The sequence below is a fragment of the Henckelia pumila genome, chromosome 4, assembly GCF_033568475.1.
Source record: "Henckelia pumila isolate YLH828 chromosome 4, ASM3356847v2, whole genome shotgun sequence".
NCBI classification, from domain to species: domain Eukaryota; kingdom Viridiplantae; phylum Streptophyta; class Magnoliopsida; order Lamiales; family Gesneriaceae; genus Henckelia; species Henckelia pumila.
The window spans coordinates 2,659,899-2,682,877 of record NC_133123.1 but is presented as its reverse complement, the minus strand read 5'-3'; the positions used below and the strand labels follow the sequence as shown (position 1 = coordinate 2,682,877).

Genomic DNA, 22,979 nt, shown 5'->3' with positions numbered 1-22,979 from the left:
ATTACCCAGTTCGAGAGAGGGTGTCGCTTCGTGCCTCTTTTGCTGAGTGCACCAAACAAGTTGAGATAGTTTGTGGATTGCGGGCTAACATCAAGCATGTCGTTCGCATGTTGGATGTTACTACTTACGAGGCGGCAGTTAGCACAGCATTGCATTCTGAGGAAGGGAGACGAGAGATGCAGAGGTAACAGCAAAGCAAGAGGCAGTTCCAGCCAGGAGCTTATCGACCATCTTCGCAGCCTTCTGCGAAGAAGCAGTTTACTGGGCCGTCTAAGGGCCCGAATCAGCAGGGACAGCAGCAGAGGCCTTAGGGGCGCCAGCCGCAGCAGCAGCAGAGGGGCGGGGCCCCTAAGACAGGGGTAGTTCCCTTGTGCCCATAGTGTTAGAGGCCTCACTCAGGTCAGTGTTTGATCGGTTCCAATGTTTGCTACCACTGCAAGGAGCTAGGGAATGGGGCATACAACTGCTCAAGGAAGAAGAACACCACTGGGCGGGTGTTTGTCATGCAGGCTGAGGAGGTAGATCCAGACACCTCCTTGATCACCGAGAGAATACTAGTTGGAGGCAACTCCACGTTTGCGTTGCTAGATTCAGGGGCTACGCATTCGTTTATCTCCCTGGAGTTTATCAGGCGGGTAGGCATCACACCTGAGAGTAGTGACAGTGGGTATGATGTTACTATGCCGTCAGGGCAAATTATTTCTACCTCGAAGGTTATTCGAGGACTGGAGTTAGAGCTGCAGGGACACTCCATTCGAGCAGATGTAGTAGTTTTGCCTTTGAGTGGTTTTGATCTTATTTTGGGTATGGACTGGTTGACAGTCAATGGAGCTTCGATTGATTTTCGTCGGAGATCAGTGTCAGTGAGACCTACAGTAGGCGACCCGTTCACTTTTCATGCGTCTCAGAGCAGTGATATTCCTCGGGTGATATCTCATATTCAGGCAAGAAAGTTGTTGAGACGGGGTTGCCAGGGGTTTCTAGCGAGTATTGTCACGGCCTCAGAACCATCTAGCAGATCATTATAAGAGATAGAGGTGGTTCGTGACTTTCCGGATGTCTTCCGGAGGATGTTGCAGGAATTCCACCAGTGAGAGATGTGGAGTTCAGCATCGACTTAGTGCCAGACACCGTGCCTATCTCTAAGGCACCGTACAGGCTTGCTCCTACCGAGATGAAAGAGTTGAAGGAGCAGATTCAGGAGTTGTTAGAGAAAGGCTTTGTTCGACCTAGCTTTTCTCCTTGGGGAGCTCCGGTGCTGTTTGTGAAAAAGAAGGATGGCAGTATGAGACTGTGCATCGATTACCGAGAGCTTAACAGAGTCACAGTGAAGAACAAGTATCCACTGCCGAGGATAGAGGATTTATTTGACCAGTTGCAGGGAGCTTCAGTGTTCTCCAAGATCGATATGCGATCTGGTTATCATCAGTTGCGTGTTAGAGATGCAGATGTGTCCAAGACTGCTTTCCGAACACGATATGGGCATTACGAGTTCTTAGTAATGCCATTTGGGATGACCAATGCTCCAGCGGTTTTCATGGATCTCATGAACCGAGTCTTTCAGCCGTATTTAGATCAGTTCATCATAGTCTTTATTAATGATATTTTGATCTATTCTAGGAGCATCGAGGAGCATAGACAGCATCTTCAGACCGCCTTGCAGACTTTGAGGGAGCATCGTTTGTATGCCAAGTTCAGCAAGTGCGAGTTTTGGCTTGAGCAGGTGGCATTTCTTGGCCACATTATTTCGAGAGATGGAGTTGCAGTCGATCAGTCTAAGGTGGAAGCAGTGCAGAATTGGGGTATTCCGAAGAATGCTTCAGAGATTCGCAGTTTCTTGGTTTGGCAGGATATTATAGGAAGTTCATCAAGGGTTTTTCCTCTATTGCAGTACCCTTGACTTCCTTGACCAAGAAGAATGCGAAATTTATCTGGAGTTCAGACTGTCAGAGGAGCTTCGATCAGTTGAAGGAAGCACTCACTACAGCACCAGTATTAGCGATGACAGTACCACATGAGGAGTTAGTGGTGTACACCGACGCGTCTAAACTTGGTTTAGGCGCAGTTCTTATGCAGTGTGGTAAGGTTATTGCGTATGCATCGAGACAGCTGAAGATTCATGAGCAGAATTATCCGACACATGACTTGGAGTTAGCAGCAGTGGTCTTCGCTTTGAAAATCTGGAGGCACTATCTGTATGGCGAGAAGTGCAAGATTTTCACAGACCACAAGAGTCTCAAGTACTTCTTCACACAGAAGGAGTTGAACATGAGACAGCGCAGATGGTTGGAGTTGGTGAAGGACTATGACTGTGACATTAGCTACCATCCGGGTAAAGCTAATGTAGTGGCCGATGCTTTGAGTCGGAAGTCGTCAGTGGTATCATGTTTGACCGTACAGTTACCACTACAGAGCGAGATTCAGAGATTTGGCTTGGAGTGTTATCCGAGTGGCCATGCACTGAGCTTGTCAGTGTTGACGGTGCAGCCAGTTCTGCGAGATCGGATTAGAGAGGGACAGTCCACTGATGAGGAGTTACAGCGATGGAGACAGAGAGATGAGGCTAGAGGTAATCTCTTGTATACAGTGGAGGATGGTATCGTTCAGTACCGTGGTAGGATGTGGGTACCGAACGTCGACCAGTTGAGAGCTGAGATCTTAGCAGAGGCTCACACATCTCCGTACTCCATTCACCCCGGAAGTACGAAGATGTACAAAGACTTGCAGCTATTGTATTGGTGGCCCGGGATGAAGAGTGACATCGGGAGAGTGGTGTCAGAGTGCTTGACTTGTCAGCAAGTCAAGGCAGAGCATCAGTGTCCAGCAGGACTTCTTAGACCTCTCCCTATTCCGGAATGGAAATGGGAGAATATTACGATGGACTTTGTGGTTGGCTTACCGAGGAGTGCCAGAGGGTGTACAGCGATTTGGGTGATTGTGGATAGACTCACCAAGTCAGCTCATTTCTTGCCGGTGAGGACTACTTATACTTTGACACAGTATGCAGAGCTTTACATGAGAGAGATTGTTAGACTGCATGGCATACCAGTGTCCATTGTGTCAGACAGAGATCCGAGATTCACCTCAGCGTTTTGGAAGAGTCTGCACACAGCTTTGGGGACTAGGCTTTTGTTCAGTACAGCATTTCATCCCCAGACAGATGGTCAGTCTGAGAGAGTGATCCAAGTTCTCGAGGATCTTCTGAGAGCTTGTGTCATTGATTTTCGAGGATCTTGGGAGACTAGACTGCCATTAGTGGAGTTTACCTATAACAACAGCTTTCAGTCGTCTATAGGTATGGCTCCTTATGCGGCACTATATGGGAGGAGATGCAGATCTCCTGTGCATTGGGATGAGGTTGGTGAGCGGATTTTGTTGGGTCCTGAGATTGTGCAGCAGACAGCTGACATCGTGACGCAAATTCGAGATAGGATGAGGACTGCGCAGAGTCGGCAGAAGAGTTATGCAGATGCCAGAAGACGCGATTTGGAGTTTGCCGTAAGGATCACGTATTCTTGAAGGTGTCACCTATGAAGGGAGTAGCGCGTTTTGGACGGAGAGGCAAGCTTAATCCGAGGTATATAGGGCCATTCGAGATCTTGGAGCGAGTTGGCACGTTGGCCTATCGTTTAGCTCTACCTCCAGGGCTAGCGGCAGTGCACAACGTTTTCCATGTATCCATGCTTCGAAGATATGTCTCCAACCCGTCGCATGTGTTGGATTTCGAGCCCTTACAGTTGCCACCAGACCTAGTGTATGAGGAGAGACCAGTACGGATCTTGGCTAGGGAGGATCGGAGGCTTAGGACGCGGGTCATACCGATGGTCAGAGTCCAGTGGCTGAATCACTCAGAGGAGGAAGCTACTTGGGAGACCGAGGCAGACATGAGGACTCGCTACCCGGAGTTGTTCGGGTAAGTACTTTAATTTCGAGGACGAAATTCAATTTAAGGGAGGGAGAATTGTAACACCCGGTATTTTTAATTACGTAAATCCGCCTGCATAATTAGGATATTTAATTATTTAAATTTATGATTTATGGGTTAAATAATTATGTGAATTATTTGTGCATGATTTAATTTAATTTTTAAGCATTTAACCCATAATTAGTGATTTTTATGATTTTTAGTATTTTAATTATTCGATCGCGTAGACGGGACCGTGGACGGACGAGATGACGACTTTCCACCCAAATTATTTTATGAGCCTTTTTAGAGCCTTAAAATATTATTTTGAGTTTTATTATCTCAAAATTTTTAGTATTTAATTTTATATAATTTTAGGAGTCCATTTTTATCCAAAATTAGCCAAAATATTGACTTTTTAGTATTTTTAAAATTCCCTTAAATTAATATTTCGAGATTTTATTTTTAGTTATCAGATTTTAAATTTTTAATTAGGAGTTTAAGTTGTATATTTAATATTTAAAACCTTTTATCTTTATTTATTTAACCTATATTTTAATTAACACCAAAACAAAACCTAATCTACCCCAAACCCCTTTAGCCGATCACTCCACCCCCATCAGCCGCCACCCTCACAAAAATATTCACCTTCTTCGACCAAGAAAGCTCCAAGAACACCATAGCCACACTTTTGAAGGTCCAAGCTCGTCGTCGTCGCCCCATCGTCCCGGAAACGTCCTACGTCCGTTAATCAATCGACTTCTACGGTGAAAGGCATGATTTTCTTCTTGTTTTTAACATCATATCAGTATATATTATGTAGGTTAAGGTAGGCATGGAAATTCTTTTAGTAATTTTTCAGAAAATCGGTTGAAGATTTGTTGTTTGCGTGCATATTCATGGTTCACGATTGTTTTGATGGCATGGCTTGGTTCAGGGCTGAGGGTTCGGTCAAGAGGGGTCCTAGGGTGCCTAAGGATCGAACCATGGTGGGGCTTGGGTCTGAGAAGGGCTAGGCCGATCGGTTTAGGGGTGAAGAGTCCAGCTGCGCGCAGGTTAGGGTTTGAAGGGAAGAGCCGTCGGGTTCCAATTTTCGAGCTGCATGGGGGCTGGGGTCCGGTCAGGTTAGGTCCGCCCGAACGTGGGCTACGTCCGGGCAGCGGCGCTCCGGCCAGGGGCGGCCGGAGCAGGCCGGCAGCAGCCATGGAACGGCTGCTGCACACGGCCGCGGCCAAGGGGGAGACTAGGGTTTCGGGTTCTAGGGTTTAGGGTGGTCCGGGTCGGGTCAGGGGTCCGGGTCGGGTCAGTAAGTTAGTGGGTCGGGTTAAGTGGGTCCGGGTCCGGGTTTGGTGGGCCGGGCTCGAGTCTTTTTATTTTTAAAATATTTTATGAATTAATGGGTTTTTGAGTCAATTAAATTGAAACAAAATTATTTGGACTCCCAAATAATTTATTTGGACTTTTAAAATTTTAGTTAAGTTAGTCCATTAATTTTGTGGGCTTTTGAGCCCATAAAAGTTATTGGGCCAGTCTTTGGATTTTTGGGCCCATTGGGCCAGTTTAAGTGGTTATTGGGCTTAGTGTATTTTAATGGGCTTTATTAATTTAATTGGGCTTAGAATAATTATTTGGGCTTAAAGTTTAAGATAATGGGCTTAAGTATGTTAATGGGTCAGATTTAAGTTAATGGGCTTGAGTGTTAGGGCCAGCAGTCCAGGACCATCCATGAGAAAATTTGCATGTGTCCTGAATATATATTTAATTATTTTTATGCATTTAAGTTATTTTAATATTTATATGTTAGTAAGAAAATTAAATTAAATATATATGAAGGACACACATTTTATTCAAGTACATGCATTCATGAAATAATATTTTATGCATGATTTAATGTTTAAGTTGAGCAATAAAAATATTTTATGTTGGAAGTTGAAGTAGTGTGACAATTTAAGGGGGACTTGTCCCCATATGATTGAAGGGCAGTTTACTACCAATTTAAGAGGTGATTCATCACCGGCCACGTACGTAGGTTTCCACGCTGATCAGTATTTAATGTATGATTTAAGGTTACACTACGGATACAACCATGCTATGTTAGAAAATGAATTGCTCAATAAAGTTATGTATTATGTTATTTATGTTTATTTAAGTAAGTTATGTTATGTAATTTTTAAGCATGCTCATTCATGTATATGTATGTATTAGTATTAAATTGATTTAAATTACTTTAAACCCTTGTTATGTTAGCATGTTGGGCCTCTAGGCTCACTACACTGGTATGGTGCAGGTGAGTACGTTGAGGATGAGATTGTACCCACCGGAGGCAAGGACGTATGAGCAAACATGCAGCAGTGGCCCCGTGACCGTGATAGATTCTGAGTCACTATGCATGTGGTTTTGAATATTTTAGTATGACACGTTTTATTGTTTTCAGTGGTTGGAAATTCTGAATATTTTATTAAATATTTTCAATGCATGCACACTTTTTATTCAATTTATTTATGCAGTATATTTTTAATTATAAGGTCGACTCAGATATTTTATTTATTTTAAAGAATGCATTTTATTTAAGCATTTAATTGTTTATTTATTTAGTTATTTCTTTATTTTAAACATTTTTATTCTGTGCATATATGTATGGGCATATATGTACATATTTTATTTAGTAAGTATAAAAAAAAAAAAAAAATTCCGCATATTTATTTATTATAGAGTTAGGGTCGTTTCACCTAAATCCCAAAGTGCATTTTTAAAATAAGAAGAACCAATAGTGCAAGGAATAGTAAAACTCCCTGGATCTTTAAGCTTTTGTGGCATCTTCTTTTGGAGCACCGCACTGCACTCTTCCGTTAAATTCACTACCTCATTCTCTAGCAGCCTCCTCTTCTTGAACATCACCTCCTTGATGAACTTCGCATAATTCGGCATTTGCTCCAAAGCTTCAGCAAAGGGAATGTTGATGTGAATCTTCTTAAAAATCTCCAAGAACTTGGAAAATTGCTCGTCCAATGCTTTCTTCTTGAACCTTTGCGGGTATGGAAGTGAAGGCTTATACATCGGTTTTGGCTCAGATTCAAGCTCCTTCTCTTTCTCCTCAACTTTTTCCTCAAGTTTCTTATCTGCAACAGTAGGAATTTGAACTCCAACGTCTTTGGCACTCCGCACTTCGATGGCATTGCACTGCTCCTTGGGATTCACCTCAGTATTGCTAGGGCTTCACCTCAGTATTGCTAGGGAACGTCGCCAAAAACTTGTTGTCCTTCAGTGCGTTCGCCAACTGCCCAATACTAGTCTCCATGGATTGTAACACTGCGCCCATGTTGGCCATGTGCGTCTCCAAACTGTCAAGTCGAGACTCAGTTCTCGCCATCCTCTTACCTGATTCCTGCACAAAAGTACTAACCACATCCTCCAACGACTGCTTACCCTCATCTTTGTTTGTATTGAATCCCGAAGGATTCAGCACATTTTTATTGTTAGCATACGAAAAATTTTTATGGTTACGCAAGCTAGGATGATAAGTATTTGGGACAGGGTTACCTCTATAGCCTCCATATCCTCGGTAGCCATTTGGATTTATATATTTGACTTGCTCTATGGCCGGTGATCCTTCAACTCCAGTTGAATCTGCAACATTAATTTTATTCAAAGAAGCTACCTGTGTAGTCAGTGCAGATAATTGAGCAGTGATGGACGTGAGAGGATCCACTGCATACACTCCAGCTGGCTTCTTTACTCCTATACGCTCAGATGGCCATTGGAAACTATTGACCGTCATCTCCTCCAACATATCATAAGCCTGAACATGATCCTTCGCAAATATAGTACCTCCAGCAGCAGAATCGACATTCATCCTTGTAGGCGCATTCAGTCCGTTGTAAAACCACTCGATCTGTTCCCAATCTGCAAAATTGTGGTTAGGACAACGTCTTAATAATTCTTTATACCTTTCCCACGCCTCGTATAACTGTTCAGCGTCCATCTGCCGGAAGGTGCTGATCTCGATATTCAGTTGGGTGGTTTTGGCAGGAGGAAAATATTTTGCAAGAAATTTTTCTGACATCCCCTCTCAAGTAGTGATGCTTCCAAGTGGCAGTGATTGCAACCAACTTCTGGCTTGATCCCTGAGAGAAAACGGAAACAAGCGTAAGCGTATAATATCCTCAGACACACCATTAATTTTTATCGTATCGGTTATCTCCAAAAAGGTGCGTAGGTGTAGATAAGGATCGGCAGTGGCGCTCCCATTAAATTGGTTCTGTTGAACCATGTTGATCAATGCAGGCTTCAGCTCAAAATTGTTTGCATTGATAGTTCCTCGAGCATTTCCAGAATAGTGAGCCTGGATCGTCGGTCTGAAGTGATCTCTAATAGGCACTAGGGGAGCTTGATTTGCTTCTTGTTCAGCCATTCTTTCAATTTTTTCTCTTCTAGCTTGTCTTAAAGCACGTGCAGTGCGCTCGATCTCTGGATCAAACAATAGAGAATTAGCACTTTGAGATCGTCGCATAGACTGCAATTAAAAATAAGAAACAATTAATTAGTAACAAAAAAAAACAAAATAAAAAAAAACTCTAAATTAAAATCTAGACTAATTGGTAACAAGACTAAAAAAATAATCAAAATTTATTCCCCGGCAACGGCGCCAAAAACTTGTTGTGAAATTTCCTCGCAAGTGTACGAGTGTCAAGTTTTAATATAGTGAATAATTCAGATATCGATCCCACAGGGAGTAAAATGAAAATATTTAGTATTTGTAATTAAAATAGTCTAAACTTTATCTAAAAAATCAAACTTTGAGAAATTTGCAATAAAATAAACAATCAGATGATTTAAAAGCACGCACACAACTTTCAGATTAAAAATCAATCAGAGAAAAATGGTCTAGAGGTATAGACTTCACCTGGTTTCAACAACAATCAATTCTAATTAATTAATCTTTGTGAATTCCAATTGATTAATAGCCAAGAACACTTACGTATATTATTTTCCTCTCCCGAGCAACAAATAATGTTTATCAACTACAATTAAATTCCAATATCCCTATTAAGAATTTATCGTAGTGATCTATCACAAACCAATATTCTTTTTTAAAAGCTCTGTTAAAATCATACACTCTCCCAAGCTGTATAAATAATTAGCAGTGTATTTTCTAATGTCCTATTCAAAATCCCCTATCCCGAGCAATGATTTCAAATAAATATAACAAATCAATTATTGATCAGATAATTGAAAAGAAATCAATTCTAGAAAAAAAAAACAATTAATCTAGAAGAAACTCAATTCAATAAAATCAAAAATTCATGAAAGCGTCTACACCAGGTTCCATCCGACCTCTAGACTATAAAAAATTAGTTCATAATAAAATTCTGAAAACAATGAATAATAAATCCAAACATGTTCAGAATTAAATAAAAGATAAGAAACAAATCTGTCGTCGACGCCGTGTCCGGACTATCGAACTACGTCTTCGTTCTTCAGTTAAGCTTCAGATAAATCCTCAGGAAAATCTCTCGATCAAACCTTTTGATATTCTAATGTGTGTGTGGCGGCCCTCCTCTCTCCTCTGATAAGAATTCCTTTTTACATTGCGTACAAAAGCCGACAAAATCAAGCCCAATAATTAATTACCCGAAATAATAAAACTTTTCAAACAGCTACAGGGCGGGCGCTCAATAGACGGCGCGGGCGCGCCTTCAACTCGAATTTTCAAATCTTCAATTATGCGCGTTAGCTCTTCTTCCTCTCCTCATTAGCACTAAATTAAGCGCTGACTTTTAAAGCCCAATAAGAAACCCAACACTGTTCATTCTTTCTCTTCTTCTCTTCTGTACGTTTCTTCTATTTTCTTCTCAACTTTCTCAATTCTTTTCTCTTTAATTTATTTCTCCAAATAAATTCAATAATTATTCTTTTCTCCACAAAATTCCATAATTCACTGTAAACACAAAAACAACAAAATACTCACATAAATCTGCTCGAAACAAATATTTAACAATTAAATCATATATAAATTAAGTGTATAAAATACACTTATCATATACACTTAAAATTTTACTTTTGCTTGCACTTTAGAAAAATGGAACAACAAAGACAAGGTGCATAGCAGTAAGGTGTTGACAAGCTTACCATATCTAACCTAATATGTTCAAGAGAAGGCGTCGAATGAAGAAACTCCAGAAAAGCTTCGTTGCTGCATTTTGAAGAAATTTCTAGTTGTTTCACCATATTAAATTTAGGAAGTGGAGGCCCATGTTTTGATTGGACGATTGCCTATCACAGATAAACAAATATCATAGTTAGTGAGAATAAGGTTTCATTAAATTTCATATTTCAATGAATAAGAAAACTAAAGCTAGCTGCCACGTTACTTGTACTATTAACAAAAGAAGACTTCACAAATACTAAAGTAACTGACATAATATACACCTCAAATCCCTTGCTCTGAAAATTGAAAAGATACTAATTACAAGACTTCGGACAATCATACATATCAGTATGTGTGCGGGGTGCCTGTCGGCGTATGTTATGAAGTTATAATAATCTCATCAATAGTAAGCCAACTTGATTTTCATCAACTTAGGAAATATTATCAATGTTTCATACACAAGAAACATTTCAATCTCTATATTTAAAAATCCACTAGATTTAGTAGAAAAACTATAGTTTACCAATAGCTTGGCCTCTGTTGCAGAATATTTAATCAAGAACGCAGTCCCAGAATTACAAATGTGATTCAAGTCCATTAGTAAAAAAATTTCAAGTTTCTCACCTAAAGAACTCTAAAGAATGAGTAAGCTTTGAGTTCCTAAATGTAAAAGAAAGAAAAGAAAAAAAAGACATGGTTACAAAATAATTTTGGAATTTTGACTCTTCCACACAACATAATCACAGAGGAAAATAGAGAGGATACCTATACGGAATATGAGATGATTTGGTGGCAAGGGCAGAGACAACATCCCCCAGTGCAGATAAGGATTTATTTAAAACTGAGATTCCTTCAGCCTTTCACCTTCAATTTCAATCTTACCTACACGCTCACTTCCTGTCAGGTCAACCAGCCACAAATGACTTTTCATTCTTTCCCCATTTACTAAAGTCTCTCCTACGACAATCACACGTAACAATTAAATGAATATAGGAATTTCTTAAATCTGAATCAGATGAATCAACAAAAAAAAAGGAATGTAGTTAAAATAGTACTAAAATTATACCAGTGGGACCGGCTACTCAGCTCATTAACATTGGTTGATCCAACAGATCTTACTCGACCACCTAACTCTAGCTGCCCCAAAACTTCATCTGTACCAAAAACTTGTGCTTCTAAAAGTCCAAGGACCTCCTGAGTACCTTCAGCCGATTGTTTGATCTCCAGCCTGCATTTGCAAAGTGTTAACTCTTCTAGACATTCCCATAAAAGAAAAACTTATAATTTATTCCACCTGAAGAAAATCAATATGTTGGCTATGAAGTTTTTTGTCTTTTACCAGACTTTGACATATAAATATCTTACAGAGAGCATTCTTGAATCCTGTTTTTAAGCAAGTACTTCCTGATCAAGTCATTTAGAAACGGTGTGACTTCTTAAATCCAATATCATTATTTCTTTTTTCTTAATCCTGCTATTTCTGTAATGCAAGTTTTCTTATCTTCAATCATTTGACCCATTTCCTCATCTTCTATTTCTATGATGTTCAAATCATCACGGTGTAAGGGTCAAGTAAGTTCATTTCCTAAATTGTGTAAATCTTAGGAAGTATGATTCAGAGATTAAAAATAAATCAATCAATCAAATAAAATAAAATAAATTCTGAAGTTTGTTTTGAGCAGGAAAAAAAGCAAAGCAAGGCTAGATCCATTTTGCACGTTGCAATTAGGAAGTGCGGTGTATACTACAGAATATGTGATATGGTAACACGGAGAAAAACATGTGACCCTGTGCCTAAAACCTGAAAACTGTTCTCTGTTCAACGTAATGGAAATGTGTTTCTAAAACCTGGAAGCAATGATACACTCAATTTCTAAATGGATGACTGGGAATTCTCTAAAATATGGGTAGCATTTCGTAGCTATATAATTTTTACAGTTTTTTATTCATTAGCTTCCCTAGGCACTAGGTTCATAACTCAAAATAAAAGGCAAGATAAGAAGGTTTAAAAGAGCCTTACTTCTTGGAATGTTGGTTCGAGTTCTCAACCAGGAGATCCCTTATCTTCTCATTGTAAACCTCCGGCATGCTAACAGACAATTCATATTAAATGCCAAGAAAAAAAACAGAACAAACCAGACTTTCCCCATTAATTTAATATATTTAGGTTCGTATATGAATTTTCACACAAATAATGAAAACAACACTAAAAGGAGGAGTCCAGTTCACGACTTGACAAGGAAAAAATAGAGCAAAACAGAATTTCTCCATTCCCGTTTTCACAAATTTCTGAAAAAGAAGGAAAACATCTCTTCGACATTACAGAATTTACCAATTTTTAAAAAAATAAGATTATAAATTGGAAATTTATCAGAAACGAGCGACTACCAGATGAAGATCTAAACATTCACCGAAATCCCAAACAACAGTACACCTAAACCTTAACATCTACTAAAAGACTAGAGAAAGAAGCAACAAACTTACACGTATAGTGATTTCTCGCGACAGGACAACTTCGAGATTCAAGCCGTAAACTCGAGATTCAAGTCACCATTAGAGTGGTAAAGGCTTGGGCTAGCTGAAATGAGGTCAGACGACCTGTTTTTGGTGCTCCATTAACGGCTACGATGCCGGAGCTGAGAAGGATCGAATGAGACGAGCTGGGTCTTAGGGTTTGGAGTTTTCTTTTTCTTTATTTTTTGTGTTTTCTTATGTTAAAGCGGGTAGCTCAACATTTACATTTTTAATTTAAAGCAAAAAAAAATAAAATAAAATAAAAGACAACGGAATAACAAAAGTGTGGTCTTAGACTACTATAAAACAATATAAAAAGACAACGGTAAAAACAAATTGTTGTCGTAGAGCTTAAAAAACGCACATAGACAACAGTTTTTAAAACCGTTGTCGTAGACTCCTCCAAAAAACGCGCATAGACAACGGTTAATCCGTTGTCGTAGATCAAAAAAACCCGTTCATAGACAATGGTTTTTAAAAACCGTTGTTTTTGATACATATAAGACAACATATTTCCAAAAACGTTGTCTTTATACATTATAAATACGGCCAACAACAACGGTTTTTACAAAAACCGTTGTTAAAAACAAAAAGACAACAATTTGTGTATAAAACCGTTGTCTTTTTAGTGTTGTTAATTAACATATTTGTTGTAGTGGGAGATGGAGTCTCCCTTCTCTCCTCTCGGATGAATGAGGAAGAAGAATAAAAATGGGAGAATGATTAGGGAGACAACTCTCCCTTAATCATTTATTCCATGGGGTCCCATACAACTTTTTGCGTATTAGTCCCTGAACTTCTCCAAATCTTGCAATTCAGCCCTTGTTCATTATAAACTTCAATTTCAGTCCTTTAATTTATGAAACATAAAATTAAATTCCAATTCTTCATAAATTATTTAATTGGGTATTTCTCGGGGCATTACAATTCCTCCCCTCTAATAAAAGATTTCGTCCTCGAAATCTCAACTATATCCCAATAAATTACATTGAATTGAAATAATAATGCAACATATTCAAATAAAAAGCTCAGGATATTTCTGTCTCATGTCTTGCTCTAATTCCCAAGTTGCTTCTTCCATGCCATGTCTGCTCCACTGTACTTTAACCAAAGGAATCAACTTATTTCTGAGCTGCTTATCTTTCCTGTCCATAATCTTTATCGGTTGTTCAAAGTAGCTCAAAGTCTCATCCAGTTCTGCCTCATCTGGTCGAAGTACGTGGGAAGGATCTGGTTGATACTTCTTTAACATAGACACATGGAATGCATCATGAATATCCGATAGAGCTGGAGGAAGAGCTAATCTGTATGCTAGGTCACCAATTCTATCTAGAATCTCATATGGCCCAATATATCTTGGTGATAACTTACCTCTCTTTCCAAAACGAACTGTACCTTGAAAAGGAGATATCTTCAAGAATACACGATCACCTGGTTCAAAACTCAAGGGTCTGCGTCTAACATTAGCATACTTGGCTTGTCTGCCTTGTGCTGCTCTCATTCTTGACTGAATCAACTTTATCTTATCTGACATATCCCTGATCATATCTGGCCCAGTCACTGGTACTTCTGAAAGATCATCCCAAAACAACGGAGATCTACATTTCCTACCATATAACGCCTCAAAAGGAGCCATCTTAATACTTGCATGATAGCTGTTGTTATAGGAAAATTCAACAAGTGGCAACAAATCTTGCCAGCTGGTACCAAAATCTAGTACCACAGCTCTCAGCATATCTTCTAAAGTTTGGATAGTCCGCTCTGACTGTCCATCTGTCTGAGGATGATAAGTTGTACTCAAGTGCAAACGAGTACCAAGAGCTTTTTGTAAGCTGTGCCAAAGTGTGAAGTGAATCTAGGGTCTCGATCTGAAACGATAGATTTCGGCACACCATGTAATCTCACTACGTCTCTGACGTAAATGTTGGCCATTTGATCATGTCGGTACGTCATCTGATAAGGAATAAAACATGCAGACTTAGTCAGTCTGTCAACGACTACCCAGATTGCATCGCATCCTCTCAAGGATTTTGGTAGTCTCGTGACAAAATCCATAGTGATGTGATCCCACTTCCATTTTGGAATTGCTAAACTGTGCAATAGACCACTGGTCGCTTTCTTTCTGCTTTCACTTGCTGACAGTTTAAGCATTGGGATACAAATTTTGTCACATCTGCTTTCATATTTTTCCACCAAAATTGACTTTTCAAGTCATTATACATTTTTCTACCGCCTGGGTGCACACTGAATTTAATGCAATGAGCCTCTTGCAGAATATGTTGTCTCAATTCTGAAACATCTGGTACAACAATACGGTTATTCACGAACAAATTTCCATCATCACTGACCTGGTATTCTGACTGATGTCCAGATTTGACTTTCTCAATTGAACTCTGGATGTTCTTATTGGATTTTTGTGCTTCTTTAACTCTCATCATTAATTCTGGTTCGGATTGGATTGCAAAAATTTTGATCGGTTGCATATCTGTCTCAAAGTCCAAACCAGAAGTACAACAATTCTCAATCAATCTATACACACCCATCGTATACAAAGACAAATTGCATACCTTTCTACTCAAGGCATCGGCAGCTGCGTTAGACTTTCCTGGATAATACTTAATCTCACAGTCAAAATCTTTCAGCAAGTCTAACCAACGCCTCTGTCTCATGTTCAGTTCTACCTGAGAAAATAGATATTTCAAACTCTTATGATCATAAAATATTTCAAAGGTTTTACCGTACAAATAATGGCGCCAAATCTTCAAGGCAAAAACAATGGCTGCCAGTTCAAGATCATGTACGGGATATCGGGTCTCATGTGGTTTCAATTGTCTTGATGCATAGGCTATCACATGGCCTCTTTGCGTAAGCACACAACCCAAACCTCTGTGAGACGCATCACAAAAAATGACAAAACCACCTATACCTGAAGGAATAGTCAATACAAGAGCACTGGTTAGTCTCCTCTTCAACTCAACAAAGCTTTTCTCACAGGCATCTGTCCAAACATACGGAGCATTCTTTTGGGTTAATTGGGTTATTGGCTTCGCAATTCTGGAAAATCCCTCAATAAATCTGCGATAATACCCTGCTAAACCCATAAAACTGCGTATTTCAGGAACAGAAGTAGGTCTAGGCCAGTTAATCACTGCCTCAACTTTACTGGGATCGACTGAAATCCCTTCTCCTGAAACCACATGACCAAGAAATACAACTCGGTCCAACCAAAACTCGCACTTGGACAACTTGGCATATAATTGTTCTTGTCTCAAAATCTGTAAGATAATTATCAAGTGTTCTGCATGTTCAATTTCATTCTTAGAATAGATCAGAATATCATCAATAAATATAACCACGAACTTGTCAACATACTTCTGAAAAATTCTGTTCATTAAATCCATAAATACAACAGGAGCATTCGTCACTCCAAAAGGCATAACCAGGAATTCAAAATGCCCATACCTGGTTCTAAATGATGTCTTGGGCACATCTGCCTCTCTGACCCTCAATCGATGATATCCAGATCGTAAGTCAATCTTCGAATAGATGGAAGAACCCTGTAATTGATCAAATAAATCATCTATTCGGGGCAAAGGGTACTTATTCTTTACCGTGGCTTTATTCAATTGTCGATAGTCAATACATAATCTCATCGACCCATCTTTCTTTCTTACAAATAGCACTGGAGCACCCCAAGGTGACACACTCGGTCTAATGTATCCCTTGGCTAATAGATCTTCAAGTTGCTCTTTGAGTTCTTTAAGTTCAAGTGGTGTCATTCTGTAGGGAGCCTTCGAAATAGGTAAAGTACCAGACATCAATTCAATACTGAATTCAATTTCACGGGTTGGAGGAAAACCCGGAATTTTGTTTGGAAACACATCTGCAAATTCTTTCACAACTGGAATGTCTGTTAATTCTGGGATAGATTTCAGTACATTTACTGCATAGACCAAGAATCCTTCGGCACCTCTCTGTAGTAAACGTGTCATAGTTAATACTGAAATCAAAGGTATCTTAGCTCTAGAACCCTTGCCATAGAATTTCAAGTCGTCTGCCATCTCTGGTTTAAATCTGACAACTTTGTGGAAACAATCCACTGTAGCCCTGTACTTGGTCAGTACATCAATGCCAATAATACAGTCAAAATCAGACAGATCAAGCACTATACAATCGAATTCTATCACGTTCCCTTCAAATTGTAGTTCACAACCTCTAGTAAATTTCACCAATAAATTTCCTTTACCCAACGGTGAAGAACTAACAACTTCATAAGGTAAAGGCTCAGAGGGTAAAGAATGCAGCTCAATAAATCTCTTGGCTATGAATGTATGAAAAGTACCTGTATCTATCAATACATAAGCAGGATAACCAGAAATAAAACATTTACCTGCTATCACATCATCTGGTGCAGCCTGAGCTTGATCCTCAGTGAGTGCATATACCCTCGCTTGTTGTCTAGGAAGCTGATTCACATTCTGGCTTCCTCCCCGATTGTTCTGATCTGGCCTGTTATGAGGTTGAAAGTTTGAGGTAGGTCTTGAAGAACCCATATTTTGCGACATCTCAGAACGACGTTTAGGACACACCTTAGCAAAGTGTCCCACCTGATGGCATATATTATAGCTACCTGAAACTCCTCTGCACTGATCACTAGGATTCTTTCCTCCACACTTGCTACAGTACACACCTGAGTATCCTAAACTCTGAATCGAACCAGATTGTCTCGGTCCATTGAAACTCGATGAGCTATTACCTTGTTTCTTGAACCGTTTTCCTCTGGGTTTGAATCGGTCCTTTCGACTACTACTGCTACTACCTCCTTCATATCTGTTATGTTGCTGGAATTGTGGTTGAGGGGGTGGCAGTTTCTGTCTCAAGGACTGAAGCATGAATGAGGCCCCTCTCTGTCTCAGGATACCCGCTTCTGCTCCCTTGGCTTTATTAAGGGCATCAGCAAAATTATTCGGTCGCCAAGCATTGACCAAGGTAAAGATGTCAGGATTGAGGCCATTTATGAATTGATCGGCCATAGCCTCCTCAGCAATATGAGGAGCAAATCTCAGCAAGCTCGAGAACTTAGCAACATAGTCCTCGATGTTCAATTCATCTTGTCTCAGACTGGAAAATTCAGCCCCTTTGTCTTTTCTATAAGAATTAGGAAAGAAACTCTAGTAAAATTCAGTTTTAAACACATTCCAAGTGATTACGGTACCTCGATTCTCCAAGGCTTTCTTAGTTGTCACCCACCAACTTTTGGCTACTTCAAGAAATTGGTGAAAAATCAGTCGAACTCTACGTTCGTCGGAATAGTCCAATGACTTAAATAATTGCTCGATGTCTTCAAGCCAAATTTCACATTCTATGGGATTTTCTGTTCCCTTCAGAGTTGGTGGCTTAAAGGATTGGAATCTCTTTAGTAATACCTCATTGGTGTAGGAGTAGTATCCATAGGGTCGGCTGCAGCACTGCCCTGTTTAGTTTGAGGTATTCCTACTATTCGTGGGACTTCCTCAGTCTGAGATGCTTCCTCTGTACTAGGATTGTTTCTTGTCCTACGAGGAGCCATTCTCTGATAATAGAATATTAATGTATAAACAATTAAGATATCAAAAATATCATTTCAATATCTCTCATTTTCTGCTCTTTCAATTCAATCATGCTCAATTTCTTATCTAGAATCATTCTGATTCATTCTCGAAATTCTCAAAAGGAATCGTCCTGATTCACTGTTCAATCATGACATGCTCAACAATTAATTTTAAAAAAATCAAGTAATCACAAAATCTTAAAGCAGTTAAGCATGCTTGCATGGAGTTCATATAATCATGCAATGTAATCAATCTCATGCAAAAATCAAATCAAGGTGACTCGATCTACCCCGCTCTAAGTCTTCAATATACTCAAGGTATCTCAACCTCTCTCTGATACCACCTAATATGGAGACCTCGGGTGCAAATATAAAAATAAAAGCAATATAATATTTGGCGACGCATACTCTACATTCGGCAACGCAAAAACGCGTCGCGGAAAGAGTTTTTTTTTTTTTAGTGGTGGAGGCGCGGACGCGCCTCCGTTGCGCAAAAATGCGCACCGGACGCGCGGCCGCGCCCCCGGGCTGCACGGACGCGCGCTGCGGCTTCGAATTAATCTGATTTTCTCTTCTTTTCTTGCTCCAAAAACCCAAAATGGTGACCTCTCAAAGTTTAGATCACAACATACAATAAAAAGATGTCTGAAAATCATTCAAACGCGCATAACATGCAACGAGGTTGAAAGCTCAAATATTCAACATGTTTTCAACATTTATTTAAAATTTATTTGTCTGATAGACCCAAGCTCCACTTCTACTCTCAATTCTTAATCCTCAAGGTCCTCTAAAGCTTGACCCCGAACCACTTGTTGCAATGCACACACACAAGACAAAGCAACAGCCGGAAAACCGGTGAGTATAAAAACCCAGTATGAATGACAGAAACAAATGAGCATTTAAACATTTCAATGATATCAATATAAATCCATAAGTAATCTCAAATGGATAATGCATGGAGGAAATGCATGCTCAATAATCTGGGGTTATCAATTCTCTGATTCAGTCTGAATCTTGATCTTAGGGATCCTAAGGGAAAAACACAACGTCGCCACCTACTCTCCCAATCGGGGTGGGCGTTGAGCTTCTCAACCCCGGACTTCGGCACTCCTATATAAAGTATTCTCGTAATGGAAGTTGATCTACATTCCATACCACTCAAATATAGACCCAAATGTCCGCTGCAATCTAGGCAAGTCTGCCATCAAATCTGAATAAAGTCTGGCTCAATATGAATGAGATGATGCAATTCAAGATATCAAAATCTCTGCTCAATCTGAGCATCTCATCTCATATATCAAATCATTAGCATGAATTATATATCGATAATCATCGAATAAAATCAAATTGATAATTTTATGATATTCAATCAATTCATATAATTCAAATAATATGGCAAATAAGTGTGTGATTTATTGGGCTCGAGAATCTCAAATCTTCTCGAGGATTCAATCCCAAGCTCTTCATTGTCTATCCATACCTCAATTCCAAGTCCGGAAATGCTCAAGTCTTGAAAGCTACACTCATATGAAATTCATAACAATTTCTTGTTCGATCCAAAAATCGCATTTCAAATAATAATCAATTTCAATCTTGATCGAACTCTAAATAACTCGATTTCTTGCGATTCCAATTCAACAAATTCCAATTCAAAATCCGAAATGGACAACATTATTTCTCAATATCATTCCTTGTCATTCTTTCTAAAATAATCATTTAACAATTTCTTCAAAATTCAACCCGACGGCATAACGTCTAAAATCAAGTATTTCCAAAATTCTCAACACTATTATTACCACAATTCCATCACAATATCATCATCCAAATCATCTCTAATTTTTGAAAATCATTAACCAAAAACTCCAAAAATTCCAAAAATTCTTCAAAAATCAAAAACATGTTCAAACGATGGTATTTTCTCAAACCGTCTTAGATATACCGTCTCTATTATCTCAAGAACATATTTATCCAACTAAAATTCAAATCCAATAACATCTTGTAACGCCCTGTTTTTATCTTAAATGAGTTTATTTGAGTTAATCAGAGATTACAGAGTTCTCGAGCCGATTTGATTTTGATCAGGGTCCTTTTTGCAAATTTTGGAAATTTCAGGGACTAAAACGCAAATATTGATTTTTATATATTATCTACACTTAGATTTTGTTGACAAAGTCTTCTTCTTCCTCCTCCAAACCGTGAGCTCCATTGAAGACGCCTCCAACCTTTTCCAAGCTTCCAGATTTCAGTCTGAGCTCGACCCGGCCGTTGGAATTTATTTCTGAAGGCAGATTATCGATCACTGCAGTGAGAGCTCTGTTATATCGTAAGTTTTTCTACGATCGGATACATTCTAGTTTTTGGATGTTGTTAGAATCGTTCTAGATTCGAGTATGTTGTTCTAGATAGAGTTCTGATCGTTTATTATCTGTCGGTTTTGAATTAGAGCGACGTTTGGATTTGTTATGATTTTTGGAAGCCATTTTCGAAAATGTGGATTTTGAGATTGATGGGTTTGCTTTGTTATTGTTGTTTTGGGCATTGAAATAAGATTATATCAGTATTGAACTGCTGTCTGCATTTTCGGTTTGTTCAGTTTATAGCCGTTATGCCGTCGGTTTGAGTTTTGGGTTTTCGAATCGTTTTTGGTATTGAGTGAAGCCTTGGCTTGTGAATGATCGTGGTTGTTGATCAACTCTTGTATTCGTACAGATTCGTTGGAGTGTGTCGAGCCCTGGGTTAGCAGCATTATTCGTCGAGAGTTGGACGAAGAACGGTAAAGAGATTTCCTTGAACCGTTGTTTGTTGTTTAGGTTGTCTAGTTGTTGATACAATCTTTTGTTGTAGCTTGTACGGAGTTGGATCTACGGCATTGAAAGGTAAAAGCAATCTTTGTAGTGGGATAGCATACTCGGGACAGTTGGTTCTCGAGTTTCCCTTGAAATCACATATTGCATTGATACTGGTTCTAGTTTATGGAACCTGTATTTTGTTGATTATTTGAATGAATTTATATGGCTAAGTTCCTTTTGTTTCCATATGCATTCATATTGAGCCAGCACTATTGTTTCGATGGGCAGAACAGCCTTTTGTTAGACGTTTGGGAGCTATATTCGAGTGGCCTAGGACGTAGTCATTGCGCCTAGTGCTAGCATACTCATTATAGTTGCTCAAAGTCTAGAGGAGTGGGATACGTGGCACCACCACGATTGGGAGAGTCGGTGAGTCGTCACGTGATCTCATCCTCGGGATCCCAAAAGCACAGCAGCAATCCTTTGCTATCAGATTTGATATCCCGGTTTAAAGACATGCATTTCATTACGTTGTTATTGATTTTGTTGTTGTCTTGGAAGCATGTTTATTGTTGCATTACTTGATATGTTGCTTTTACTGGGATTATCATTCTCACCGATTATCCGGCTGTTGCTTTGTTTTGTATGTGTACTTGGCAACAGGAAGGGCAGGATCAAGTCAGCATAGACCTGGTTAGCGTCCAGAGCAAGAGATAGAAGTGAGACTCGTTTAGAAGTCGAATCAGCATGTCAACCTAGTTATGTTTTGCGATCATGTTTAGTCATTCGAACTTCTCGTATATGTTTTGTAAGCAAAAAATGATGTAGGTGCTATCGAATTGAATGTTGCTCTCCCCTAAACCTTTCTTGTATTGTTATTGGAATATCAAATACTCTTAATGCTAGTGTTTAGGTTTTGATTGAGTTTATTTCAGTGCCTTAACTTCTCTGGGCGAGGGGACGGCGCGGGCGCGCGGCCTCTTTGCGAGGTGTGGGCACGGGCGCTCTTACTTAGAGCGCGGGCGTGCTAGTTTTTGCGAGGTATGAGCGCGGGCGCGCTGGGATTTGCGAGGCGTAGGCGCGGGCGCGCGAGCCTCCTTTTTAAAAAATAAAATAAATAAATACTTTGGGTTCTTGTTTACTTATCGTTTGTCGTCTGATATTAGTTGATTAGAAACGAGGTCTCACATTAAGTGGTATCAGAGACGTTAAGATTCTTGGTCGAACTAGAGTGAGCGGGTAGATCGAGTCTGCGTGTATTTGGCTCCTCGCATGTGTTTGAATTATTTTAACTATGTACTTATCTCCATGCGAGCATGCTTTATTATTGAGAATTATTGAATTACATGATTATGTGATTTAATTTATAAGCATGATCTACTTGAGATATAACTGTTTCTGTTATCGACTGGTATCCGGTATTCCAAGCGGTTGTAAGGGCACTGATTGTAGCGATTGAGATATCTCGTGTCCTAACCTTTGATTATCAGATGGGTCCTCGTCGAGTAATAAACAGAAACACACCGCCAGTTATCCCTGCGACTGAGCAAGCTAGCACTGAAGTTGATCAGTTGGATGCTTCAGCGACTCCTATGGAAACCTTGCTGAAGAGGTTTCAGTCGTTCAATCCGCCGTTGTTGATGGGTTCAGAAAATCCAGTTGACTGCGAGAGTTGGTTGGATGATATTGATCAGCTGTTCGATTCCATTGATTACACAGATGACCGCAGAATCAGGTTAGTCATTCATCAGCTACGTGGGGTTGTTAAGAGCTGGTGGATCATGACAAAGAAAGCAATGGAGAGTAGAGGTACGGAAGTTACTTGGACTCTTTTTAAATCTGAGTTTTATAATCGGTTTTTCCATATCTCGTATCGCAAAGATAAGGGAGCAGAGTTTGCCAATCTGAGGCAAGGGAATCTGAACATTGAAGAGTACGTGGCTAAGTTCGATAGTCTGTTGCGTTTTGCACCGCTAATTGCCGGAGATGAAGAAGCTAAGGCAGATCAGTTCATCAATGGTTTGAACCCCGATG

General features: G+C 39.6%; 1 protein-coding gene across 1 annotated transcript; it reads right to left on the bottom strand.

The window, feature by feature from the left end:
• Positions 1–13,581: 13,581 nt before the first annotated feature.
• Positions 13,582–18,135, bottom strand: LOC140894424 (uncharacterized). Its single transcript, XM_073302930.1, has 5 exons — positions 17,993–18,135; positions 15,341–17,714; positions 15,134–15,247; positions 14,382–14,434; positions 13,582–14,266 (listed from the first exon to the last, which is right to left on the bottom strand). The coding sequence occupies exons 1-5, from the start codon at positions 18,133–18,135 to the stop codon at positions 13,582–13,584; spliced, it is 3,369 nt and encodes a 1,122-aa protein (XP_073159031.1).
• Between the last annotated feature and the right edge of the window lie 4,844 nt (positions 18,136–22,979).

Excerpts from the sequence above, each read along its gene's own strand:
- LOC140894424 (XM_073302930.1), bottom strand. The coding sequence starts at position 18,135 with ATGGCTCCTCGTAGGACAAGAAACAATCCTAGTACAGAGGAAGCATCT. Across the intron at positions 17,715-17,992 it reads ACTACTCCTACACCAATGAG|AAAAGACAAAGGGGCTGAAT; the intron begins GTATTACTAAAG and ends TAATTCTTATAG. Across the intron at positions 14,435-15,133 it reads CCGATGCCTTGAGTAGAAAG|ATCGAGACCCTAGATTCACT; the intron begins GTATGCAATTTG and ends CTATCGTTTCAG.